This window comes from Dama dama, chromosome 23 (assembly GCF_033118175.1).
Source record: "Dama dama isolate Ldn47 chromosome 23, ASM3311817v1, whole genome shotgun sequence".
Classification (NCBI taxonomy): Eukaryota; Metazoa; Chordata; class Mammalia; order Artiodactyla; family Cervidae; genus Dama; species Dama dama.
The window spans coordinates 65,158,808-65,183,361 of NC_083703.1; the positions used below are offsets into that span (position 1 = coordinate 65,158,808).

At 41.6% G+C, this 24,554-nt stretch overlaps 2 protein-coding genes across 6 annotated transcripts in view; both read left to right on the forward strand.

Moving 5' to 3' along the window:
• Nucleotides 1–24,554, forward strand: part of PHF20 (PHD finger protein 20) — a 138,857-nt gene that overhangs the window by 89,856 nt on the left and 24,447 nt on the right. For all 5 annotated transcript variants that reach the window (XM_061127176.1, XM_061127178.1, XM_061127180.1 and 2 more), the window contains 3 exons: nt 16,189–16,287; nt 17,289–17,453; nt 18,546–18,724. In XM_061127176.1, the coding sequence (XP_060983159.1) occupies nt 16,189–16,287; nt 17,289–17,453; nt 18,546–18,724 (443 nt within the window). The remainder of the gene's footprint in view (nt 1–16,188; nt 16,288–17,288; nt 17,454–18,545; nt 18,725–24,554) is intronic.
• Nucleotides 10,101–10,433, forward strand: LOC133045074 (large ribosomal subunit protein eL39-like). The gene has a single exon (XM_061127185.1). It carries the CDS (start codon nt 10,122–10,124, stop codon nt 10,275–10,277), a length of 156 nt encoding a protein of 51 aa, XP_060983168.1. The 5' UTR covers nt 10,101–10,121; the 3' UTR covers nt 10,278–10,433.

Here is a 24,554-nt window from a genome sequence, read left to right on the forward strand (position 1 = left end):
CAGAATAATTAATGAGTTGCCAGTAAATTCTACAAGCGTCCCAGATTCAGTTTTCCTAAAATTGTGACATCATCATATGTTTTTTGGTTTGAAGCCTTTCCTTTAAAATACATAAGTGTTGGGTGGTTTATGGAACTTCTGGCATATCTGACATTGTTCCTAAGGAAGTATGGAGTTAGGTTTCAGGACAGTGGGGCAGGGCCGTGCAAACTCAGATGATCTCTGACCTGTGAGAGGTCATTTCTTAGTCAGGCTGTGAAGCATAATGGGTCAGGTGGCTGTTTCTTGGTCATATGTACTGCGTTATCCATTAGAAATATAATGTGAGTTAGCATATAATTTTTTCTAGTGGCCATATTTTAAGACATAGAAGGAAACAGATGAAATCTCTTTTAATAAATTTTGTTAACTCAGAATATCCAAAATACTATCATTTCGGCATATAATCAGTATAAACATTACTATTTAATAAGCCATTATATTTTCTTTTTCTTATATTCAGCCTTTAAAATCTAGTATGTGTTTTACCCTTCCTGAACATTTCAATTCAGACTAACCATATTTTAGGAGCTAGTAGCTGCATGTGGCTGGTGGCCACAGAATTGGTCCTTGCAGCTCAGTCACCCTCAGCTGTAGGCCGTCTAGCTGTGCACTTGGCCAGCCCAAGTATTGAGCTAAAAGGAGCTACGTGAAGGTCAGCTGACCAGTAGTCACCAGGGAGGGCACTCCCCGTGTGGGCTATAGGATACTCCAGCACTTACCACCTTAGTGACTTCACCAGAGTCCTGCTCAGGTACCCACCAGTGAATGGGTATCTCTCAGAAGTAGGCTGGTATGAATCAGATAGCAGTAGCGTGCATGCATGTGCGTGTCCGACTCTTTGTGATCCCATGCACTGTAGTCTATCAGGCTCCTTCTGTCCATGGAATTTCCCAGATAAGAATACTGGAGTGGGTTACCATTTCCTACGCCAGGCAATCTTCCTGACCCACAGATTGAACTCAAGTATCCCTGCATTAGCAGGTGAATTTTTTACCACTGTGCAACCGGGGAAACCAGATAGCAGTAGACTGAAGCTCAATGCCAGGTACCAGTTATTTGTTTAAAACGAAGCCAACAGCTATCAAAATCCCTTTCCTCTGTCTAGACCTATATAGGAAGAGAAAGTTGTTTATTGAGTATTGGATCACAACATTGGAGTTAGAAGTCCTCAGGCTAAGATAGATTGACTTGTTCATTCAACAACTATTTATCAAATACCTGTTCTGGGGAGTAAAATGAAACCTAAGTTCTATTCTGCTTGATGCTGTTGGTTGTGGGTATTCCTGGTATGAAGAAGAAAGGACTGGCTCAGTTGTCAGATGGGTGCATCATCTTGCCTGGGCAATGCTTATTTTATTAGGGTTAAACCCTGTTTCCTTAGGGATGTCAATGATGTCTTACTGGCCAGTCCCACTCGCTTTGGTGTCCATTCTGTGTCTTTTAGGTAAGTTTATCTTTCTCTGCCGTTGAATACATGGTTACTTCTGGGGACAGGCTTATTTCTGAGAACTTGAGAGACCTGTCACTGAGAACCTTTCCTTCCCTCCACATGTCCCAGGTATCACCTGGAGCAGTGGCCAGCTTAGCTGCCTGGGAGTCATTGGGTGTCATGTTAAAAATACAGATTTATTGGACCCTGCTTTACTGACATTCCAGTTCAGTGGCTCTAAACCTCTTAGAATGTGCAGTTTTTGTGTACACACCCCCAAGTATAAAAGTGACATTTGATTGCTGTAAAATCAATATAAACAAATACTAAGGGAAAAGGGTCTCCCTCCCCTGGCAGCCCCACCTCCCTTGCAGATGTGACTATATTTAACAAACTCTTTTATAACTCTTCAGATATTTTCTGTGCATATCCAAACTGTACATATCTATTATGTCTAAATAGAAAACATCTAAATGGAAAGTTTTATACAGTTGATATTATATGCAGCTTGCTTTTTCATTTAAGATGTCTTGGCTCTCATTTCATGTCAGTATAGATACGTGGTTCTACCTCATTTTGAAAGTGGCTGTTATATAATTGTACGGGTGTACTGGACTTTAAACATCATTTTCCTACAAAAAAGTCATGGTTCACTGATTTTTTTCACTCTTGTCAAGTGGTAAAGCTGCTCTTGTATACAAATTCATGTGATGAATTCCTAGAGGTGGGATTTGCTTGGGCAAAGGGTATGCATATTTAAATTTCTGATGGATGTTGCCAAATTACCCTTCAAAAAGCTTGTCTTAGTTTGTAATCTTCCACCAACTGGTTATGCACATTAGTTTCTTTACAATCTTAGCAGTATTATCAAGTTTTAAATTATTGCTAATCTGATAGGTAAAAATACTTCAGTGATTTTAATCTTTTATTTTAAAAATTGTGGAATATTTTAAATATATAGAAAAGTACATGGGATTATATAGCAAACATGCAGGTATTCATTCCCCACCCAGACTTAAAAAATATGAACATTTTGCCATATTTCCTTTAGGTTATTTTTTTAAGGGAAACAAAACACTAGGGTGAGGTATAAACCCCCTAAATTGCTTTTCCTTTCTTTCCCTTTGTGCTTTCCCAAATATGTACATATATGTTGAGAAATAATGTATAGTCCTTTTGAGTGTTATTAAAAACATTTATATTGGTAAATGATAGGTTATTTTGTGTGTTTTAAAAACATGTATTAAAAAAAACATGTATAAATAGTATCATATCATACTTTTACTCTTTTGGAACTTCCTGCTTTTGTTCACCATCATGTTCAGTTTCATCCAAGTTGTAACCTGTAGGTGGGTCTGTCTCACTGATTCTTCAGCTTGTCTGCCTACCCCCCAGTTTCAGGTGTAAGTTTTTTCGTTTTTTCTTTTGGCTGTGCTGGGTCTTCCTTGCAGCACTCGGGCAATGGGCTCCTCATTGTTGCCTTGTGGCATGTGGGATCTTTAGTTCTCCTGACCAGGGATTGGACCCGCACCCCCTGTATTGAAAGGTGGATTCTTAACCACTGGACCTCCAGAGAAGTCCTTTAAAAAGAAAAAAAAAGCAAGCCATAGTTTCTTTAGCCCTGTCCTACTCAGGGTCATTAGGTTTCTAGTTTTTCACTTTTACAGGTGATGTTTCAGGGACGGCTTGTGGACATCCCCTGGGCACAAGCTTTTCTTTTGTGTATTTTACCTAGAAGAGAAATTGCTAGATGGAATGGTTTTAGTTAATGTACCAGAATGTATTTGAAAATGGTGGCTCTGACTTGAACACTCCTGTCCACTCTGTGATTAGTCTGTATCCTTGACAGCTTTCGGTATTATCTGACAGAAATGTGCCCAATCTGAGGAATTTGAAGTGGTTATGTCCTTGTTTTTCTCATTGAGAAAAGCATTTGTACTTTTTAGATTAGAGTTGGAATTGTTACGAGTCTCCCCTATTTCTGCTGGGCTCCCCCCCAACCCTGTTCTGAGACACAACCTGAAAGAGGAAGCCGTGGCTTGAGGGATTTGGTCTGCTCTGAGGGCCCTTCTGTCTGAGCCCCTCTCTCTGTGGATTGGTCTGGCCTGTTGGTTGGCTCTGGTCAACTGACCTCTGACTCCTGTCAGCACCCTCCCCTCCTCTTTCCCTTTTCAGTGCTGTGGTGGAAGAAAGGAAGGAACAGTAGTAGGGGAGCCCGAAGGCCTGAGTTCCGGACTAAGCTCTGCCACTCTGATTTTTCTGGTATTGATTGAATACCTCAGCTTCTGATATGTAACATGGAGGTTAGACTTCTGGCCCCTGCAAAAATGCTGGGAAGGTCTTTATGTTAAGCATTTAAAATAATTTTGAAATGTTGCACACACATTAAAAGCTGCACTGTTTATAAGAGCCCTAGATTAGAAACAGCTCAAATGTTTATTCATTGTAGAGTAAATAAATGTGTAGAGTAAATCAAGTAAATGAATTGTGGTATCTTGATACAATGGTGTACAGCAGTAAGTGAATGAACTAGTACAGCTACACCTGCCAACATGGGGACACCTCATAAGTATAATGTTGAACCAGAGAAGCAAACATAAACTCATACATATGATATGATAGATATGTATATAAAGTTCAAAAATTGATTAAAATGAATCTGTTATGCTTGAGGGCTGTACAGTGGTTATCCTTGGGGGTAGATGGATGAATGACTGAAAGCGGGGCAGGAGGGAGACTCCTGAAGGTGCTGGAGTTTTGTATCCACAGAACTGTAACCACCATGTGATTTGCATGGTGGTTGTAACTGACGATCATGGTGATTGTTCGAGGAGGGACCTCTCCCAGTGTAGTGCACCTGAGTACAGGGTGGATATTTGCTGCCCAAGAGGGTGTGCAGATCTCTTGTTTGGTTTTGGAATTCCTGATTAACTGTGTTTGAGTGTCTTGATTTGTGTGGAGTGAATATGTGCAGGCTTGAAGTCAGCACACCTGAATTTGAACCCGGCTTTCTCTGTGACCTTGGGCAAATAACTGTGAGCTTCAGTTTCTCCATCTGTGAGATGGCGATAACTACCTGCCTCAGAACTTTATTATATTAAATTACCTAATGTGAAATGCTTAGCACAATGTCTGGCCTACAGTAAACTCTTTTGTTGTTGTTGTTGTTTCCATTTATTTTTTTTTAGTTGGAGGCTAATTACTTTACAGTATTGTAGTGGTTTTTGCCATACATTGACATGAATCAACCATGGATTTACATGTGTTCCCCCTACAGTAAACTCTTAATAAATACTAGGTCTTTATCTTAGAGACATGAACCAAGGCAGTCAAAGAGCTTAGTTCTAAACTCAGCTGACCTCTGATGAAATGCAAAACCAATATCCAAGGTATTGTCATTTTGATAAAATTAAGAAACCTGAGTGAGTGACTTTTCTACTCTTATGTACTGCATTTGGGTCTCATACCAACATACTGACCTGGGGTTTTTAAATTCTCTCTCTTAATACAGAAGAATCCCTTTCACTGGGGTTTGGAAGTCTGTTGGTGAATTGGAGATTTTTGCCTGCCAGGTTTTTAAAATAACAAGATCTGCTATGGTTATGCTTGCCAGACTGGCAGGGATGGACAATTACAAAATGCTTTAGGGGGAACGAAAGGGTCTTTTAAATCCGTATATTTTAACTTGTGACCCCCTCTGCTGGTTCTTTGAAAATTGGTCTCTTTGGTGGCAGAGTGTGCCACGTGGGCCCCTCAGCCACTGTTAGGGTCTAGGCTGGTCATTCCTGTACCCTGTCAGATGGGGATTAGGTTTGTGCAGCCAGGAAGGGCCTTGCCCCCTGGTGCCCCCATCCCCATCATGGGCATGCGGGTTACATAGATGATTTCACAGCTCTGCCAGCCCTGACTGCTAAGATTGCCAGCAGCTCCCAGGCAGGAGGGAGCTAGACTGTTCATCTTGCTGTGCTTTAGCTGGTACATTAAAACCCTGGGCACTCGTCCTGCCTCTGCCACTAACCAGCAGGAGTCTCAGTTGTCACCATCTCTGAACTGGGGTTTCTAGACATGTTGAGCCTTCATCAGACCCCCGGATATCCTTGAGAGCCAACACAGCGTCATGTTCAGAGTATGTCATAGGCCCCAGCCTTTCAGAAGGCACCTGCTGTTCCACACATCGCCCCTCACCTTTCTCACATCAGAGCCTCCTTCTGTTTCCTCATGGTTTTGCTGGATACTAATCTGATAACTAAATTTCTTATGATTTGAAAGAATAAAACCGGCTCAGTAGATCCCCTGTTCTCTTAGAACATCTAGGTTTCACCTTCACTTCTAAGAAAGCTCTTATCTATAGCTGTGGAATTTCAGAAACTGGGGGAGTTTGAGTGGGGAGATGTTTCAAGGTGAGATTTGAACACCAGGCTGCCTGTGTCCTCGATCACAAGCAGTGTGAACTCGACATAATGCTTAAGTGAAAAGCAGAATGTTACATAGCATGTGCTGCTTGGGGACAGTTATTGTAAAAGAGTGCCCCCTTTTATGCTGAGTACTTTGATTGTGGCTGTTGAGAAATTGGATTCTAATAGATTTCTCATGTGGAGATGCCTGGAGCTTCTGGTCCAGGAGCATCAGAAACTGTTCTGCAGAGACCTTTTTGGGTCCTCCGGTCCCCCCAGTCCCCATTTCCTCCTTGGGAGCATTAGGGAGAAGCTGTTCTGGCCTGAAGCCCACAGACTCAGTCCCAGTAACAGTCCTGTTCCTGTTCACATGTGATCTGAGCTCTTCACAGATCTAATCTCCTTTCCAAAATGATGATGTAGAACTAGGTATGCATAAGACAGGGCTCCTTCCTGTGGGGAGAAAAGCACAGAAACAGATCCAGTGAGAACTTCTAAGCTCTATGTAAAGAATGTATGAAGTGCCATGGAAACACAGATTGAGGTATTTGCCTGGAGAGTAGGGGCTGAAAGTTCCAGAGGAGGAGGTGACATTTGAGTTAGGCCTGAAAGGGTGAGGGTAGGTCGGGGGTGGACCAGGAGGCTGGGGACTAGGAAAGGAATCCCTATGCCAGGAACAAGTAGATCAGAGTTCAGAGTTGTTGAGAGGAACAAACTGTCCCTCAGGTACCCTTCTGACTCTGACCCTCGTGTGTTTCCTCTTCCCTCAGCCAGGCCTTAATTTGGAAGGTCAGTTTAAATTTGCTTTTCCGAATGAGGCTTCTTAGAATACCAGAATCCATTTAGTAACTTCTCTTCCAGGGGTGAATTCAGGCTTCCTTGGTGTTGGCTTTTAATTCTGCATAGGTGAGTTGAGTCCTGAGTAGAGATTTAGCCCAGAAAGACTATTTGAGGATCAAAGGGAACCTCACCTGTGCTTATTACCTATTGTTATGTCCATTATGTTCATATTCTCACTGTGGGTAAACTTTGGCTTAGGCTGAAAGGTGCCTTGGAGCACCAGAGTGGGCACTTCTTTGTCTGTACCTTTTCTTGTGGTGCTAGACTGACCTTCTCATAGAACCGTTCCCTCTCCCCTTAGAGAGAAGGGAGCAATAGGAACTTAATTGAGATGTAGATTATGGTGCCTTAAAGAGACAACCAAAGAGGCTGGCTTAAGATGGAGGTTAATTTCTGTCTCTGGCCAAACTGTAGGTGACTCTGCTGTGGTCTGAGCAGTTGTCCAGGGCCAGCTTCCTCCTCAGTATCCCACCAGCCCACAGTGTTGCTCTCTCTGCATGGACCAGCATCGCTCACTACCTTGCCTGTCTTTCAGCTGCTGGTAAGGGAAGGGTGAGGCATGCCTTCTTCTTTTAAGGGCACATCTCAGAAGTGCCACACATCACCTCTGTTCATATCCCATAAGCCAGGACATCTGGATATCCACACCTTGCTTAGGGGAAGCTGGCAAGTATACCCTTTTCCTGTGGGAGAGGTGGAGAAGTGGATATTGGGGAATGCATAGTAGTCTCTGCCATATGAGGTAAGGGAGAAAAAGGTAGGACTTGAGGGAGGGGTTTAGTGGAGGGCTCCTTTGGGCCAGAATCTGGGTGCGATCCATGGTGGGGGACTGATGGGAGATGAGGCTGGAAAAATAGACAAGATGAAGTGACGGTCTTAGGAAGCCATGAGACAGCTTCCTCTGATGGGTGGTGAGGATCCCTCCAAGGGCGTACACACTCCTGCTCTGCCCCAGGATGCCGTACCCTCATGCAGGTGACAGCAGGCTCTGGTCACTGCTTGTCCCCAGTGGGTGGCGGTGCTCTGTGATGTACAGGCAGTTGTCATTTTCTCCCGCTTCCCTCCTGGAAGCAGCAGTCTGGTGTCCTTTTGCTCTCATAGCACAGTGAGGGTCTGAGGGAGAAGTAGGGAGCAGGCTGTACAGAGGGAGTGAGAAAGGCTCTGGTATTTCTCCTGATGGCCACCTGCAGCCTGCGGGGAGGACAAGTGGCCCCATCCCGGAAAAGCCTGGCCCTCCTCAGGCGACAAGCTGCTGCCTGTTCCAGGGCTCTGGCAGGAAGTGACTCTTTGTCCAAGTCTGAGCTTTCGGGAAGAAGCCCTGCAGCCAAGCGTCTGTTCTGTGGGTCGTGGAGCAATTGGTCAAGCTGTTCAGAGAGAGACCTGACCACAGACCAGCCCCACTTTCCAGGGAGAGAGTATCACAAGCAAGGTAACAACAGCATCTGTTTGAGTTCTTGTCATGTGCTGGCCACTGTTCTGAGTTCTTTACTTGTATTGTCTTACTTAATTCTCAAAGCAAACCCTATGAGACAGGTACTATTGTGCCCACTTGATGGGTTAGAAACTGGTGCTGATGAGATGGATTAACTTAAACAGCATCAACACATCTAGCGCTTGGCATAGCCAGAATTTGAACTTAGTTGCAGCGCACATACTCTCCCCTCTAGGCCATACACCAGGGAAGGGTGCCCTGCCACTGGGCCTTGCAGTGGGGAACAGAAGTGCCTCCTTGCAGGAGGCTAGGAATTGAAAACACAGGTGCACATGGCTAGACTGAACCAGTGAGTTCTTGTTGTCACCTTGTCTGTCCCTGTTCCTCAGGGACTCACCTGAGTTAGCTTAGTCCCTGCTGGACATTTCTCCCTATGGGTTCTGCCACCTCAGGCCACATGTGACTTGACAGTCTTCAACCAGAAGCTAGGGTGAGCCTATGAAGGCTTGCTCTCTTCCCTCTGTGTTCAAGAAACACTGATTCCTATAGAACAACTTTGTAAAATATCTCTTCTTTTTATCCTCATTGCTTACTTCTCTAATTGAAGCCTCAGGAGGGGACTCTTTAAGGCTTAATATGACCATATTTCTGAACAGCTGCAACACTTAGGATGCTTTTAGTTACAAGTAACAGGAAACCCAATTCAAATTGATTCTGCAATAAAGGGGATGTGTGAGTCCACGTTAATAGTGAAGTCCGGGGAAGGCGTACTGTGCCAGGACTGTTGATTGGCTTACCATGTCACCTCTCACTGCTGCTTTTACATTAAACCCTTGTGGTCAGAGGATGGAAGCCAGCAGCATTTAAGGCTTCATGCTGTTTCATTCAAATCTAACAGTAAAGTAAGAACATACCCTTTTTATAAACTTTGGACCAGAGTCCCAAGTTTGAGTTGGATTAATTTATTCCTGTACCTGCCTTATGAACCAGTTGGCCGAAGCTCAGATTTTCCAAGCCTATCACTGTGCCAAGAGGCATGGAATTACTCTTATGTATTTAAGTGCGTGTGAGGTTAATCCTGTCCAGACCCTTAAATGCTGCACAGTGAAGGAAGGGTAGAAGAGATTCTGGGCTATACCTACAATGCCTGTTGCACCCAGCAAGTCCACCCAGCAGACCCCGCACAGCCAAGGAAAGGGTGGTGGTGGCATTGAATTGTAGAGCAGTTGGCATATGCTCTGTGCTCATTTCCTATTTCAGGGACAGTGCACAAGGCCCACACATGGCCCAAGTACTCAGACCCATGTATCTGAGGTCATCTTTTCTATATACTAGTTTGTATGATCTTGCATCTTCCCTGAATTTCACTTTCTCCTCTGTAAAGTGGTAATCATGTTAAGATATAGATGTATTTTGTTCAAAATTAATCAGTTTGAAGTTGTGCAATATAAAAAGCCTTATGTATAAAATTTGAATTAAAGCAAATCCTACCAAATTGAGAAAATTCATCAACCCCATGATTTCAAAAGCTGGTAGGCCAATGAAAGTGTGTTCATTATGCCTTTATTTTCTGGGGCTATGAGTCATGAATTATGTAAATTTGAATAATGTGAGGTCTTCAGGAATCTCTTGTATGGAATGAACTTCCCCATCTTTTTTCTTACAGCCTGTGGGTTCCCTATAGGATGCAGTGCTGTTTTATAAAATGTGAAATGCAAAGAATGTTGTTGCTAGAGAAACCCAAAGGAACTCCCATAACTGGGCATGTCCTGGATTTGGCAGTTTATACCCTACACTTGCACCTTTCCTTCTCAAGGATTCAGAACCTAGGTTGTATCTCTTCAGCCAGATCTGCTAGTGTTTGGGTTAATGCTGTTATCATTACGTTAAGCTAATGGATACAGCTACTTTAGTTTGAAGGTCATTAAAACCTGAGTTTAGCTCTTTTGTCTTCTCCTATGTGCGGTTGAGTTCTGTCCTCACCATGTCTTCTCACAAGACTTTCAGGATCAAGCAATTCCTGGCCAAGAAGCAAAAGCAGAATCGTCCCATTCCTCAATGGATTCGAATGAAAACTGGCAATAAAATTAGGTACAACTCCAAGAGAAGACATTGGAGAAGAACCAAGCTGGGTCTATAAGAAGCCTCACATAAAAAGTGACACACATGTTAAGACCACTTATTTAAGCAGCCATATCACAGTGAGAACATCACTACTGTAATGCTTGGCTCCTGATGTTTCTTATTTCCTCACTATCAGTCTGAGACCAGTAATAAATATGCTATGTTAAAAAAAAACAAAAAAACCTGAGTTTACAAATCAAGAACTGGATTGAGCAGTAGTTTTTATATGTGTGTGGGTGGAGGTACATCAAATCGCATCAATCATTTGCTCAAATTCATAGTAAAGACCAATTTCCTGGTAAAGCATAAACTGTTTTATTTCTTCCATTTCAGTGTTATATCTTATTTTGTTTTCTTGTCTTATCGTGCTAGCTAGGATGTCTAGTACAATGGTGAAGGAGTGTTGAGATGGTACATCCTTGCCTTGTTCCTGATCTTAAGAGAAAACATCCAGTTCTCAACATAAATATGAAGTGAGCTGTATGTTTTTTTGTATCAGTAGATGTCCTCTGAGAATTTTTATCATGAATGAGTGCTGGATTTTGTCAAATGCTTTTTCTGCATCAATTGATATATTATTTTTCTTTTTTAGTCTGTTGATATGGTTGTTGTTTAGTTGTTGGGTCATGTCCAACTCTTTGGGACCCATGGACTGCAGCATGCTAGATTCTTCTGTCCTCCACTATCTCCTGGAGTTTACTCAAATTCATGTCCTTTGAGTCGGCGATGGTATCTAACCATCTCATCCTCTGTTGGCTCCTCCTCTTGCCTTCAATCTTCCCCAGCATCAGGGTCTTTTTCACTGAGCTGGCTCCTCCCATAAGGTGGCCAGAATATTGGAGATTCAGCTTCAGCATCAATCCTTCCAATGACTACTCAGGGTTAATTTCCTTTAGGATTGACTGGTTTGATCTCTTTGCTGCAAGGGACTCCCAACAGTCTTCTCCAGCACCACAGTTCGAAAGCGTCAGTTCTTTGGTGCTAAGCCTTATGGTCTAACTCTCACATCCATACATGACTACTGGAAAAACCATAACTTTGAGTATGAGTACCTTTGTTGGCAAAGTGATATCTCTGGTTTTAATACACTGTCTAGGTTTGTCATAGCTTTCCTTCCAAGGAGCAGGTGTCTTTTAATTTCATGGCTGCAGTCATTGTCCACAGTGATTTTGGAGCCCAGGGAAAGAAAATCTGCCACTGTTTCCATTATTTCCCCATCTATTTGCCATAAAGTGATGGGACCAGATGCCGTGGTCTTCGTTTTCTGAATGTTGAGTTTCAACCCAGCTTTTTCACTTTCCTCTTTCACCTGCATCAAGAGGCTCTTTAGTTCCTTTTCACTTTCTGCCGTTAGAGTGATATCATCCTCATATCTGAGGTTGTTGATATTTCTCCCAGCAATCTTGATTCCAGTTTGTGGTTCATCTAGTCTGGCATTTTGAATAATGTACTCTGCACAAAAGTTAAATAAGCAGGGTGACAGTATACAGCTTGACACAATCCTTTTTCAATTTTGAACCAGTCCATTGTCCACTTCCAATTCCAACAGTTGCTTCTTGACCCTTAAACAGGTTTCTCAGAAGACATGTATGATGGTCTTATATGCCCATCTCTTTAAGAATTTTCCAGTTTGTTGTGATCCACACACTCAGAGGCTTTAGCAGAAGTAGACATTTTTCTAGAATTCCCTTGCTTTCTCCATGATCCAATGAATGTTGGCAATTTGATCTCTGGTTCCTCTGCTTCTTTGAAACCCAGCTTGTACATCTGGAAGTTCTTGATTTACATTCTGGTCAAGTTTAGCTTGGAGGGTTTTGAGCATAAACTTGATAGCATGTGGAAAAAGTGCAGTTGTACAGTAGTGCAAACATTCTTTGGCATTGCCCTTCTTTGGGATTGGAGTGAAAACTGATTCCCTTCATGGGTCACAGCTTTCTTGTGGCAAAGGAGCTTGTGTAATTCAATGAAGCTATGAGCCATGCCATGCAGGGCCACACAAGATAGATGGGTTATAGTGAAGAGTTCTGACAAAACGTGGTGCACTGTAGGAGGAAATGGTGAACCACTCCAACATTGTTGCCTCAAGAAGCCCAGAGACAGTATGAAAAGGCAAAAAGATATGACACTGGAAGTTGAGCCCCCCAGCTTGGAAGGTGTCCATTATGCTACTGGAGAAGAGTGGAGGGGAGTTACTAATAGCTGCAGAAAGAATGAGGTGGCTGGGCCAAAGTGGAAATGACACTCAATTGTGGATATATCTGGTGGTGAAAGTAAAGTCCAGTGCTGTAAAGAACAGTATTGCATAGGAACCTGGAATGTTAGGTCCATGAATCAGGGTAAATTGGACATGGTCAAGCAGAAGATGACCAGAGTGAACATCGGCATCTTAGTAATCAGTGAACTAAAATGGACAGGAATGGGCGAATTTAATTCAGATGACCTTTATATCTACTACTGTGGACAAGAATCCCTTAGAAGAAATGGAGTAGCCATCATAGTCAACAAAAGAGTCCAAAATGCAGTACTTGGGTGCAATCTCAAAAACAACAGAATGAACTATGTTCATTTCCAAGACAAACCATTCAGCATCACAGTAATCCAAGTCTGTGCCCCAGCTACTGATGCTGAAGAAGCTGAAGTTGACTGGTTCTGTGAAAATGTACAAGACCTTCTAGACTAAAACTAACATTAAAAAAAAAAAAAAGATGTTCTTTCCATCCTAGGGGATTGGAATGCAAAAGTAGGAAGTCAAGAGATGCCTGAAGTAACACGCAAGTTTGGCTTCGAAGTACAAAGTGAAGCAGGGCAAAGGCTAACAGTCTTGTCAGGAGAACACAGTGGTCATAGCAAATACCCTCTTCCAGCAACACAGGAGACAATTCTACACATGGACATCACCAAATGGTCAATATTGAAATCACACTGATTATATTCTTTGTAGCTGGAGATAAAAAAGCTCGATACAGTTAGCAAAAACAAGACCTGGAACTGACTGTGGTTCAGATCATCAGCTCCTTATTGCATAATTCAGGCTTATGTTTAAAAAAGTAGGAATAATATATGCCCAACTGAATGCAGAGTTCCAGAGAATAGCAGGGAGAAATTAACAAGGCCTTCATAAATGAACAATGCAAAGAAATAGAGGAAAACAATAGACTACATTAATTGTTGAGCTAGCCTTCCTTTATACCTGGATTAAATCCCAGTTGGTCGTGGTATATAATTCTTTTTATACATTGTTGGATTCAGTTTGCTATTATTTTTGCATTTGTGTTCATGAGAGAAAATGGTCTGTAGGTTTTCTTTCTTGTAATGTCTTTATCTGATTTTAGTATTAAAGTAATGCTGGCTGCATAGAATGAGTTCTAGTGGGCATTGCAGAAATGAGTTGTTTTGTTTCTATTCCTGAGGAAGACTGTTCCCAGGATTAGAGGAAAAGTAAATATTTTTGGTAGCTTTTATGACATTTAGAAGACTTTTAACCATATTTTGCTGATTAACTACATGATTTTGGCTAAGTCAAATTGTTTCTTTGGGCCCTGATTTTTGTTTGTTTTTGGCCACACCACAAGGCGTGTGGGATCTAGTTCCCAGACCAGGGATCGAATTCATGCCCCTGCAGTGGAAGTGCAGAGTCTTAACCACTGGACCATCAGGGAAGTCCCTGGGCCCTATTTTCTTAATCTTAGAAAGAGATTAGACTAAGGTCTTTCCTAGAGTTCTTGTTTTTGAGCTTTGTTCCCCAGTTGCAGAGTATTTTAACAGGAAGGGAGCTTAGAGACCCTGAAGTTCTGTGCTCTGTAGCCAGTAGATTAACTTCTGCCCATAGAGCTAGGCTTGCCAGCTGGGAGATGCAGCCCGCTGTCTTCTCTGATAGTTCCTGGATGTCTGATTGGGAGAGGGGCTCGGGCGATAGTGCTGACTTGGAGCTAGAGAGCCAGATGAACTTGTTTTTAAATGTCTTTATGATATCAAGCTGGTATCTGCCTCACCAAGCTTCAGTTTCCTCATCTGTAAAGCTGGAATGATATACACAGTTGGTTGTCAGGATTGAATGAGATATTTGTGATCGTTGCACCAAGTGCTCAGTTAAAATCAGTTGAATCTGGATGTTCACTCTATCCTGCACTTGCTTTGTGATCCATCTTGATTCCACATCAGAGTCACTTGAAGAGTATTTTTAAAAAACCCTGATGCCCTTGAAAATATTTCACTAAGTTAAAGAAGTCAGACGTGAAAGGTCACATATTGTTCTATGAAATGCCCTGAATGGATGAATCCACAGAGCCAGATGAAGATTGGTGGTTGCCAAGGGTTGAGGGTTTGGGGAGAATCTGCTTAATGGGAAGTGATTTTACTCCGGAGTGATGGGAATGTTTTGGAACTAGGGTAGAACTGGTTGCACAATATTGTGTACTACATGCTGCTGGATTGTTCCTTCTCAGTCACCTCCACCCCCACCCCACCCCACCCTCCCTACAGCTTTATTAAAGCTTAATTGTTGTTCAGTGGCCTGCATATATTTAAATTGTATAATTTGAGATTTGCATATATATGTACCTGGTCATTACCACAGTAAGATGGTAAACCTATCGATTATCTCTTAAAATTTCCTTGTGCCCTCTTTTAATGCCTCCTTTCCATTCCTCCCCGCCCTCTCATCCTCAGGTAGTCACTATTCTGCTTTCTATTTTATAGGTTAGTTTTCAATTTCTAGAATTTTATGTAAATGGAATCATGCAGTATGCATTAGATTTTATGTGACTCCTTTTACTCAGTATACTTATTTCACTTATAAGTGTTTACTTTTGCTGTTGCATATTATTTATATGCAACATATTTATACTTTTATTGTTGAAAGTATTTCACTGTATAAATACACCACAAATTATTTGTCCATTCACCTGGTAATGGACATTTGGGCAGTTTTCAGCTTGGGAGATTACAACTAAAGCTGTGGGCATCCATGTACAAGTCTCAGTGTGGACATCAGTTATCCTTTCTCTTAGGAGTGGGATGGCTGGGTCAGAGGATATGTGTATGTTTAAACTTGTCTTAACATTGAAAAAGTAAAGCATGAGCAGTTATTTGAAATGATACAGATTTATTTGATAAGAAAGAAGAAACAACTGGAGTTTTGCAATGGTGAAGCTATTAATAACTTGAAAACTGCAGCTTCAGTTGAGTGGTAGGTGGGAAGCTTTTAAGGTGGGAATTAAAAAAACTGAATTGAGAAGTTTGGCAGGAAGTGTTGATAACTTCAGAAGCTTTACTGTGAAAAGAGTTGTGGCTTTTGGAAGTTGTGTGAATTGTTCCTTTTTAAATGGATATTTTTACATGGTGTGAATTGTACTTCAATTATTAAAAAAAAAAGACTCATCATCGTCATCAAGCAAACAAAATTCTGACATTCAGGATTCAAACCAGTTAAATCAGAATCTTTGTGTGTAGAACCTGGGCATTCACTTTCTGAAATCTTCCTTGATGATTGCAAAATGTAGCCAGTGTTCAGGAATAGTGATCTAAGTAAGGTTGGCAAACTTTTTCTGTAAAAGACCAGACAATAACTATTTTCAGCTTTGAGGGCCAGAAGATCTCTATTTTTACTCCTCACATCTGTCATTGAAACGTGGCAGCAGCCGCGGTAAACATTTAATAAATGAGCATAGTGTATTTCAATAAAACTTATTTCCAATAACAAGCAGTGGGCCAGAGTTTGCCAGCCTCTAGTCTAAAGACTCAGAAGGGGCTTTAGAGAAGGGGCTGCAGGGTGCTGAGGGAGATGGAAGATGACCTCCCAGGCAGAACCCAATCAGGAACTCTGTTCTTCTGCCCATTTTAGTTCTTAGTTACTTAAGCATAAATATCCCGGCATTGAAAACAGAATGTTAGAATTCCAATACTTACACGCTTCTATTTAATTCTAGCTGCAAAAGACAAGGAGAAGAATAAAGAGAAGAAATTCAAAGAGTTTGTGAGGGTGAAACCAAAGAGGAAAAAGAAAAAGAAAAAGAAAACCAAACCTGGTAAATTTTCCCCGGGGCATTTCACTTGGGTTTCCTTACAGGTAAGGAGGGGTTGCTTCTTCATAGTCCTGCCTCTGAGGAGAGGAAGGGTCAGCAAGCCTTTAATGGAGCTTGTGGGCTCAGCCTAGCATGGGCAGTGACAGGGGAAGAGCCCACTTATGGTGCCTCAAGGCCGCATTGGTGTTTAGAAAGCCCTCCCTCGTACTGTGTTGGCCAGCATTGCCCTATCACAGTGAAAGCATCGTTGTAGGAGAGGATATGCAGGTGAATAACTGTATTTGTTTGCATACACAACTCTTTTCTGGTTTTTATTGTATTTATTTGTAAACTTTTAATTTTGTTTTGGTGTATAGCCGATTAACAATGTTGTGATGGTTTCAGGTGAGCAGTGAAGGGACTAAGCCATATACATGTATCTATTCTCCCCTATACTCCCTTCTCATCCAGGCTGCCACATGACATGAAGAGTTCCCTGTGCTACACAGTTGGACTTTCTTACCCATCTTAAATATAGCACTGTATACATGTCCATCCCAAACTCCCTAATGTATCCTCCATTCCTTCCCCCTGGCAACTGTAAGTTCGTTCTCTAATTGTGTGCACACACAACTCTTAAATGTACATTTCTGAACCCTTTTAAGAAAGTATATATCTCTTTAAAAGTATGTGCCTAGCTCCAACAAAAATGCCTATTTTTAAGAAAATCAGTGCTCCAGTCTCAGGAGCTAAAGGAATGCCACATTTTATTCTCAAACCATCTTCTGGCTTAAAGAAACAATCTTCTCAGAAAAGGAGGGAGAAGGGTGGTGGTGAGGAGGAAGGCTTTGGTTTTGAGGTTCTTAGAGGTAACTCTAAGTATTAACCTGTACTCTTTTGTAGCTGAATTCCTCCTGAGCATTTGAGCTGTTTGACCAGCAGAGCTGTTGGTTGGACAGTGTTGATTCTGGAATGCCCTGGTGATGTCTAGGGGTGCTAATTTCTTCTTGATCTTGTTCTTCCAGAATGCCCTTGCAGTGAGGAGGTCAGTGACACTTCCCAGGAACCTTCTCCACCTAAGGCATTTGCTGTTACCAAGTGTGGTTCCTCACACAAGCCTGGTGTCCATATGAGCCCACAGATCCAAGGCTCAGAGTCTGGAAACCACAAAGGGAAAGTGAAAGTGTCTGGTAAGGAGGCTGTCTGCTGGCTTGACCATTTGTACAACACTATAGTCTGAGAACGCTAGATTTATGTTGATATTGTAGTCTACTCTCAGGCCTTCTGCAAGTAATTGTTAGATCTTTTAAATAAAAAGTACCTCAAATAAATGGAGAAGAAAATGGCAACTCACTCCAGTATTCTTGCCTGGAAAATCCCATGGACAGAGGAGCCTGGTAGGCTACAGTCCATGGTGTTGCAAAAGAGTTAGCAGCTGAAAAAAAAAAGACATCAAATAAAATAAGCCATTAGCTATACCTTTCCTGAATTTCCCTTCTCTCCAACTTTGGTCTTAGTAGAACGTCTCATAGGTACCCCTCAGCCAGTGTGTGTATAACCAATTTCATTATCCCTCTTTCCCTTGCACACCTACCTCCCTGTTCCTTCATTTCTTATTGGTGGCCTCTGCATATAACCTGGTTGCTTGGGGAAATCTGAGTCAACCTTGAAGCTTCCCCATCTTCGGCAATTATAAGGTGATCATGAGTTTAAAAGTAGTTAATAAGTATATGTAAAGTACTTACAACAGTGTCTGGTACAGAATAAGTGATCAGTAAATGTTAGCTGTAATTATCACTAATCAGGCACCCCAGACTAGATGTTCTAGTTCTGACTGTCCCTGGAATCTTCCCCTTCCTCATTCTCCAAGATTTACAGAGTTTTGAAGGTGACTGTGGATACAGACTTGGCTGTAAACCAGGTCCTGGATGGCTGGGGTGAGGTTGAGGAATACGTTTGTGTCATTAAGGATGATGATCTGTATGGTTCATGGGGAGTTGGAATTCCTCTGCCACTGAGCTCTGTGACCTTGAGCAGCTACTTACCTCGGGCTTCAGTGTCAGGAAAATGAGGAAAGGGAGCTCAGTTTATTGCCATGTGGCAGATATCGTTTGGGCTGTTAGTAGAGGACAGGCCCGAGGGGCCAATTGGAGTTCGTGTTTCCCAGCTCTGTGAAAGTTCACAGAGGAGAGGGTCTGTAAGGTCATTTTTTCACAGGTCTTGGTGATCTAGGGTTGATTATTTTTTTTATTTTGTGACTGTTGTTTTCCCTTTCCTCGTAGAAGAGGATAATCTGAGTGAGTCCTCTTCTGAGAGCTTTCTTTGGAGCGATGAGGAGTATGGCCAAGACGTCGATGTGACCACTAACCCAGACGAGGAACTTGACGGGGATGACCGTTATGACTTTGAAGTGGTCCGCTGCATCTGTGAGGTTCAGGAGGAAAATGATTTCATGATTCAGGTAGGTGGAGCTTCTAGGAGCCACAGGTCCAGAGAAACACAAACTGGTCCTTGGTGGGAATTTTGAAGGACTACTATTTGAGGCCAGCAAAAATCACAAATCAGGTCAGAAGCCCCAGGTAGGCGGTACTCTCAGCACCAGGTTGAACTTTGTTTACTCGTTCAGCTTTCTCAGCATCTCAGGCTGGTATAAATAACCTATTAATAGAATAAGAGAGGACTTGAGGGATCATTGAGTGTAAATCTCTCATGCTCTGCTTAGGCCATCTGGACTCACCAATGGGAAGGGCCTTGCCTGTGGTCACACAGTGAGGAGTTGAACAGTAGGGACCCAACTCTCTGGAGGGGCAGTTTGATCTTCTTATGGACCCATATCTTCTCTCTAAGGCAGATTTTCTTTATGATCTAATGAAATGGTGGCCAGTTTTAGAGCTTGTCTGTTTCTTACTCTTTATTTCCCTGGCATTTGTAGTTGTCATCTCCATTTCTGGGATGTGTCTCCTGGGGGAGGTGAATGTGGGGGGAGTTCCTTGCCTGCTCTGGGAGACCATTCACTGGCTAGCACCTGCTTGCCTCTGCCTTTCTCTTGCTCTTAATCACAATCCTGCTGGAGGTGACTTTTGCCTGGTTGACTCCCTGGACTGTCATAAATACCCTGGGTATTCAGGGAACCTGAGTTTTTTACATAAGTCATGTGTACTTTGGTTAGAATTATTTTAGGAGTTTCTTTCTCTTTGAATAGCCTTCATGGCCTCTGGGAATTCAAGGTACGTGAATGGTTCTCCAGTAGCTCCTGATATTTATGATCTTTAGTGTGCATTAGGTCAGGCTTCCCTGGTGGCTCAGTCAGTAAAGAATCTGCTGTAATACAAGAGACCCGGGTTTGGTCCCTGGGTCAGGAAGATCCCCTGGAGAAGGAAATGGCAACCAACTCCAGTATTCTTGCCTGGAATATCCCATGGACAAAGGAGCCTGGTGGGCTACAGTCCATGGGTCACAAGAAGTTGGACATAACTTGGTGACTAAACCACTACCATGCGTTAGGTCAGTCGTTCTCAGACTTTTTCAGCATCAGAACTGCTTGCCAATGTAGACTCTTTCACAGAACCCCAAAAGGTATAACAGGTAAAAGCAGTAGTTTTGAAAGCTCAGAATGAATAATTTTTACTTTGAAGTTCAGAAATGGCCTCTTTCGGTGAGGTCTAATATGCATTCAGGGTGGTGTGCTGGTTGCTGACTTAGAGCATTTCAGTGTCTCTGTTGTTTTCTTCTTTTTGTGAGACAAGCCTAATGAACATGGCCATTGCGTGGGTGACTTTTCCTAAACAGCATGCTTTGTAGTCACTTTGATTAATCAGAGACAGAAAGAAAAGCTTTGTTTTAAGGACAGCATAATACTTAGTTAGCCCAGCAGTACAGAATTATGTGTACTGTTATGGGCTCTTAACATATGTTGTCTTAGCATTAAGCTTGGAATGTGCATTTTTTTGTTTTATTTTTTCTTTTGAAATAGTCCCATTTTATAAAACACACCTGTGTGTAGAATCTCTGAAGCTCAGTGGAATATAATTCAAAAACTTATATAACATGAAACACCCCCTTCTCCTTTTTTTTAAGTAGTTCTGTTTTTTTGTTAAGTTTGATTTTAAAAGTATGTTGAAGAGCGTTAGTTTTTATCCTGTCTCTCTGGGCATGTGCTCAGTTCTGGGTGTTGGAAGCCTGATTGGATCCTCATATGTCCACAGAAATTATTAGTGGTTGAGTAATGAAGGCCTTTCCTGGCAAGGCTCTTCTGGCATATCAGTGTAGGAGATGCAGTTCTGATCCACCATGGTACTTTCTCCATTGACTTTTCTGTAAGTGGCAAGGATCATGGGGTGTCTGGGGGATAGAGCTTGAAGTACCATTTTTGTGCTATGAGACTAAGTTTGGAAAATTGAGGACACACCAGCTTTTACATGGCTGGCTGAGTCCATTTTGTGCTTCCTAGGCTCCACATGGCCTTCCCCTCAGCTCAGCTTAGCGCTGTGGCTTTCTTTCTGGCATTGTGGTGGTGATGAGCTCACTTCAGAACACTGTGGGTTTTGCTGTAGAATACTTGGTGTTCATTTGCTGCCAGCTGGCTTTGTGTTATAAAGGGGCAGTTCCTGACTTTATCTGTCATCATGAGCAGTGTACCTTTTCTACTCAGTAATTTCAGCAAAAGGCATAAATTTAAAGGAAGCTAATAGGAACAAATGGGACTTCCCAGGTGGCTCAGTGGTAAAGAATCTGCCTGCCAAGCAGGGGATATGGGTTCAATTTCGGGGTTGGAAAGATGCCCTGGAGAAGGAAATGGGAACCCACTCCAGTATTCTTGTCTGGAAAATCCCATGGACGCGGAGCCTGGCTGGCTGCAGTCCATGGGGTAGCAAAGAGTCAGACACAACTTAGTGACTAAAAGCAACAGCAGCAGCAGGAACAAGTACAGTTTAAACCTTTAAAATGTATTCATCTAATTTTAAATATATTCATTGTCTAGGAAAGTTCAAGTCATTTTTTTCCTTAAAATTTTAACTTACATTGATAATTTGCATAGTCATGGAACACATTTAGAATTTGTTCTGTAGAAGATTACTATAGAGAAATAGTTTTCTTTGTTCATTTCATTATTTGGTATCAGTATTGCTCATGTATATTATTATTTTATTTTATTTACCAGTGCTAATTTAAATCACTGGAAGGTTAAAATCCTATTTAATAATCATGAATGTTTGAGAAATCTGGGTACCACAAAAAAAATGAACATCAAGAAACTCACTTAATATTTGAATTTATTTTAATTGCTCTAGGGCAGGTTTGGCAAACTTTTTCTTAAAGGACCAGATAATAAATATTTCAGGCTTTGGTCATTTGGTTTCTGTCACAACTACACAGCTCTGCCCCAAGCAGCCAGAAGTAGTACCAAAAAAATCAATGAGTATGGTTATGTTCGTATAATACTTAATTTACCAAAATAGGACTTAAGCTGAATTTGGCCTGTGGGCTATAGTCTGTTGACCTTTGCCCTAGAGCAACAAATATATAACATTAGGTGCCAAACCCCAGTGAAAATTGTATAGCATCTTTAATAAGAAACCCATATAAAAAACTTGTTTGCTTTCCCTGGAGGCAGTCTTCGTCATGTTCTTGTGTATCACTCCAGAAACACTCAGTGGCAAAATAAGCAGTAATACATGTATTCTCTCCATTTTTTCCCTTTCTTTTTGTGATAAAATATACATAAGATAGGACTTCCAAGGTGGCGCTAGTGATAAAGAACCTGCATACCAATGCAGGATACCTGAGAGACGTGGGTTCGATCCCTGGGTTGGGAAGATCCCCTAGAGGAGGACATGGCAACCCACTCCAGTATTCTTGCCTGCAGAATCCCATGGACAGAGGGACCTGGCAAGCTATGGTCATTAGGGTCAAAAAGAGTTGGACATGACTGAAGCAATTTAGCATGGACGCATATACAACATAAAGTTTACTGTCTTTTTAAATTTTTTTAATTGGAATATAATTGCTTTACAATGTTGTATTAGTTTCTGTTGTACAATGATGTGAATCAGCTATATGTATACATATATCCCCTCCCTCTTAAGCCTCCATCCCATCCACCCTCTTCCCAACCTTCTAGGTCATCACAGCACTGGGCTGAGTTCCTGTACTACATAGCCAGTTCCCAGTAGCTATCTGTTTTACACATGGTATTGTAGATATGGCAATATATCTCTCAGTTCGTCCCCCTCTTTCCTCCCTGTGTCCACAGGTTTGTTCTCTACATCTGCATCTGTGTTCCTGCCTTGCAAATAGGTTCATCAGTACCATTTTTCTAGATTCCATATATATACATTCAGTTCAGTTGCTAAGTCGTGTCCAACTCTTTGCGACCCCATGGACTGCAGCACACTAGGCCTCCCTGTCCATCACCAACTCTTGGAGTTTATCCAAACTCATGTCCATTGAGTTGGTGATGTCATCCAACCATCTCATCCTCCGTTGTCCCCTTTTCCTCCCACCTTCAATCTTTCCCAGCATCAGGGTCTTTTCAAATGAGTCAGTTCTTCGCATCAGGTGGCCAAAGTATTGGAGTTTCAGCTTCAACATCAGTCCTTCCAATGAACACTCAGGACTGAGCTCCTTTAGGATGGACTGGTTGGATCTCCTTGCAGTCCAAGGGACTCTCAAAAGTCTTCTCCAAAACCACATATATGATATTTGTTTTTCTCTTTCTGACTCTGTATGACAGACTCTTGGTTTATCCATATCGCTAAATTTACCAGACTAACCATTTTTAAATTTATGTGTCATTAAGTGAACTGGCATTGAATATATCATTTACTTCGGTGTACAACCATCTTTTTAAAAATTTAAACACAATGTTATTTTAATACATAGTATTTTCAATATCTTTTTTTATTTAATGATATGTAAGTTGAAGACCTTTCCATTTTCAAATCTTGAAAAGCTTCCCCAGCCTTTTTTTATGGCTGCACAATGAATGAATCATCATTTATTTAACCTTTCCCTTATTGATTGACATTTAGATTGTTTCTAATCTTAATAGCAGTGTAATGAATAATTTTATGTAAGTATACCTGTGAGACTGAGTTCTTCTTCTTTTTTTTTTTTTTTGGCCTTGTTTATCTCATAAGACCTCAAAAAATTGTCAGAAACTCACCTTTATTCCCCCTTGAGCCTACCTAACCAAATCTATAGAACAAGACAAAAGACTTAGTTCAAGCAGGAGCAAGAACACCAGAGTAAGAGTGAAACTGAGTTTTAAAGTAGAGTTTCTGGGCAAAAGTTTGTGTGCCTTTGTTATTTTGACAAATACTGTTATTTGTCATAACAACTCTATTAAAACCCTCCTTGGTGTATCAGGGGCTTCCCTGGTAGCTCAGCTGGTAAAGAATCCGCCTGCAATGCAGGAGACCCTGGTTTGATTCCTGGGTCAGGAAGATCTGCTGGAGAAGGGATAGGCTACCCACTCCAGCATTCCTGGGTTTCCCTGGTGGCTCATCTGGTAAAGAACCCACCTGCAATGTGGGAGACCTGGGTTCTATCCCTGGGTTGGGAAGATCCCCTGGGAAAGGGAACAGTTGCCCACTCCAGTATTCTGGCCTGGAGAATTCCATGGACTGTGTAGTCCACGGGGTCGCAAAGAGTTGGACACGACTGAGCGATTTTTCACTCAGTGGTGTACCAAGAACAGCCTTACCAGTGCCCTTGTCACTACAGAGTACTATTAAACTTTTTTTATCTGTGCTCTTCAGATAAAAACAATCTTCTAGTGTAGCTATTTTGTAATTTAAATAAACTTTAAAAAAGTTTGTGATTTTTCTGTGTTTTCCATGCGCTACAAAGAAGAAAACAAGGATAACCCAGATTATTTTCATCCATAAATAACCACTGTTATTTTTAAATACACACATACAAATGCATATATAAATGAAAATTATAATCTATAAACAGCTTTTCATGAGAATAACACTTCTATGATGAAAGCAGTAAATGTTTAAAAATTTCAGGGAATACATAAAGGTATGAAGAATTAGTTGATGCTTACATAGAATCTCCAAATCTAGAAATACCAATGTGTATGCTTATTATTAGGCTGATTTGACTTCACATTAATTTATATTAATACAATTTTCTGTTATTATTCTAATGGTTAATTTGAATATCTTTTTACTTAAGATTTGTTTTTTTCCTTTGAGCTGTCTGTTCATGTTCTTTATCCGTTTATCTGTTAGATGGTTGGTCATTTTCCTGCTGGCTTGTATAGGCTTTTTGTTGATATGTTT

Bases quoted from the DNA above. Each gene is read 5' to 3' on its own strand.
- LOC133045074 (XM_061127185.1), top strand. From the start codon at position 10,122: ATGTCTTCTCACAAGACTTTCAGGATCAAGCAATTCCTGGCCAAGAAG.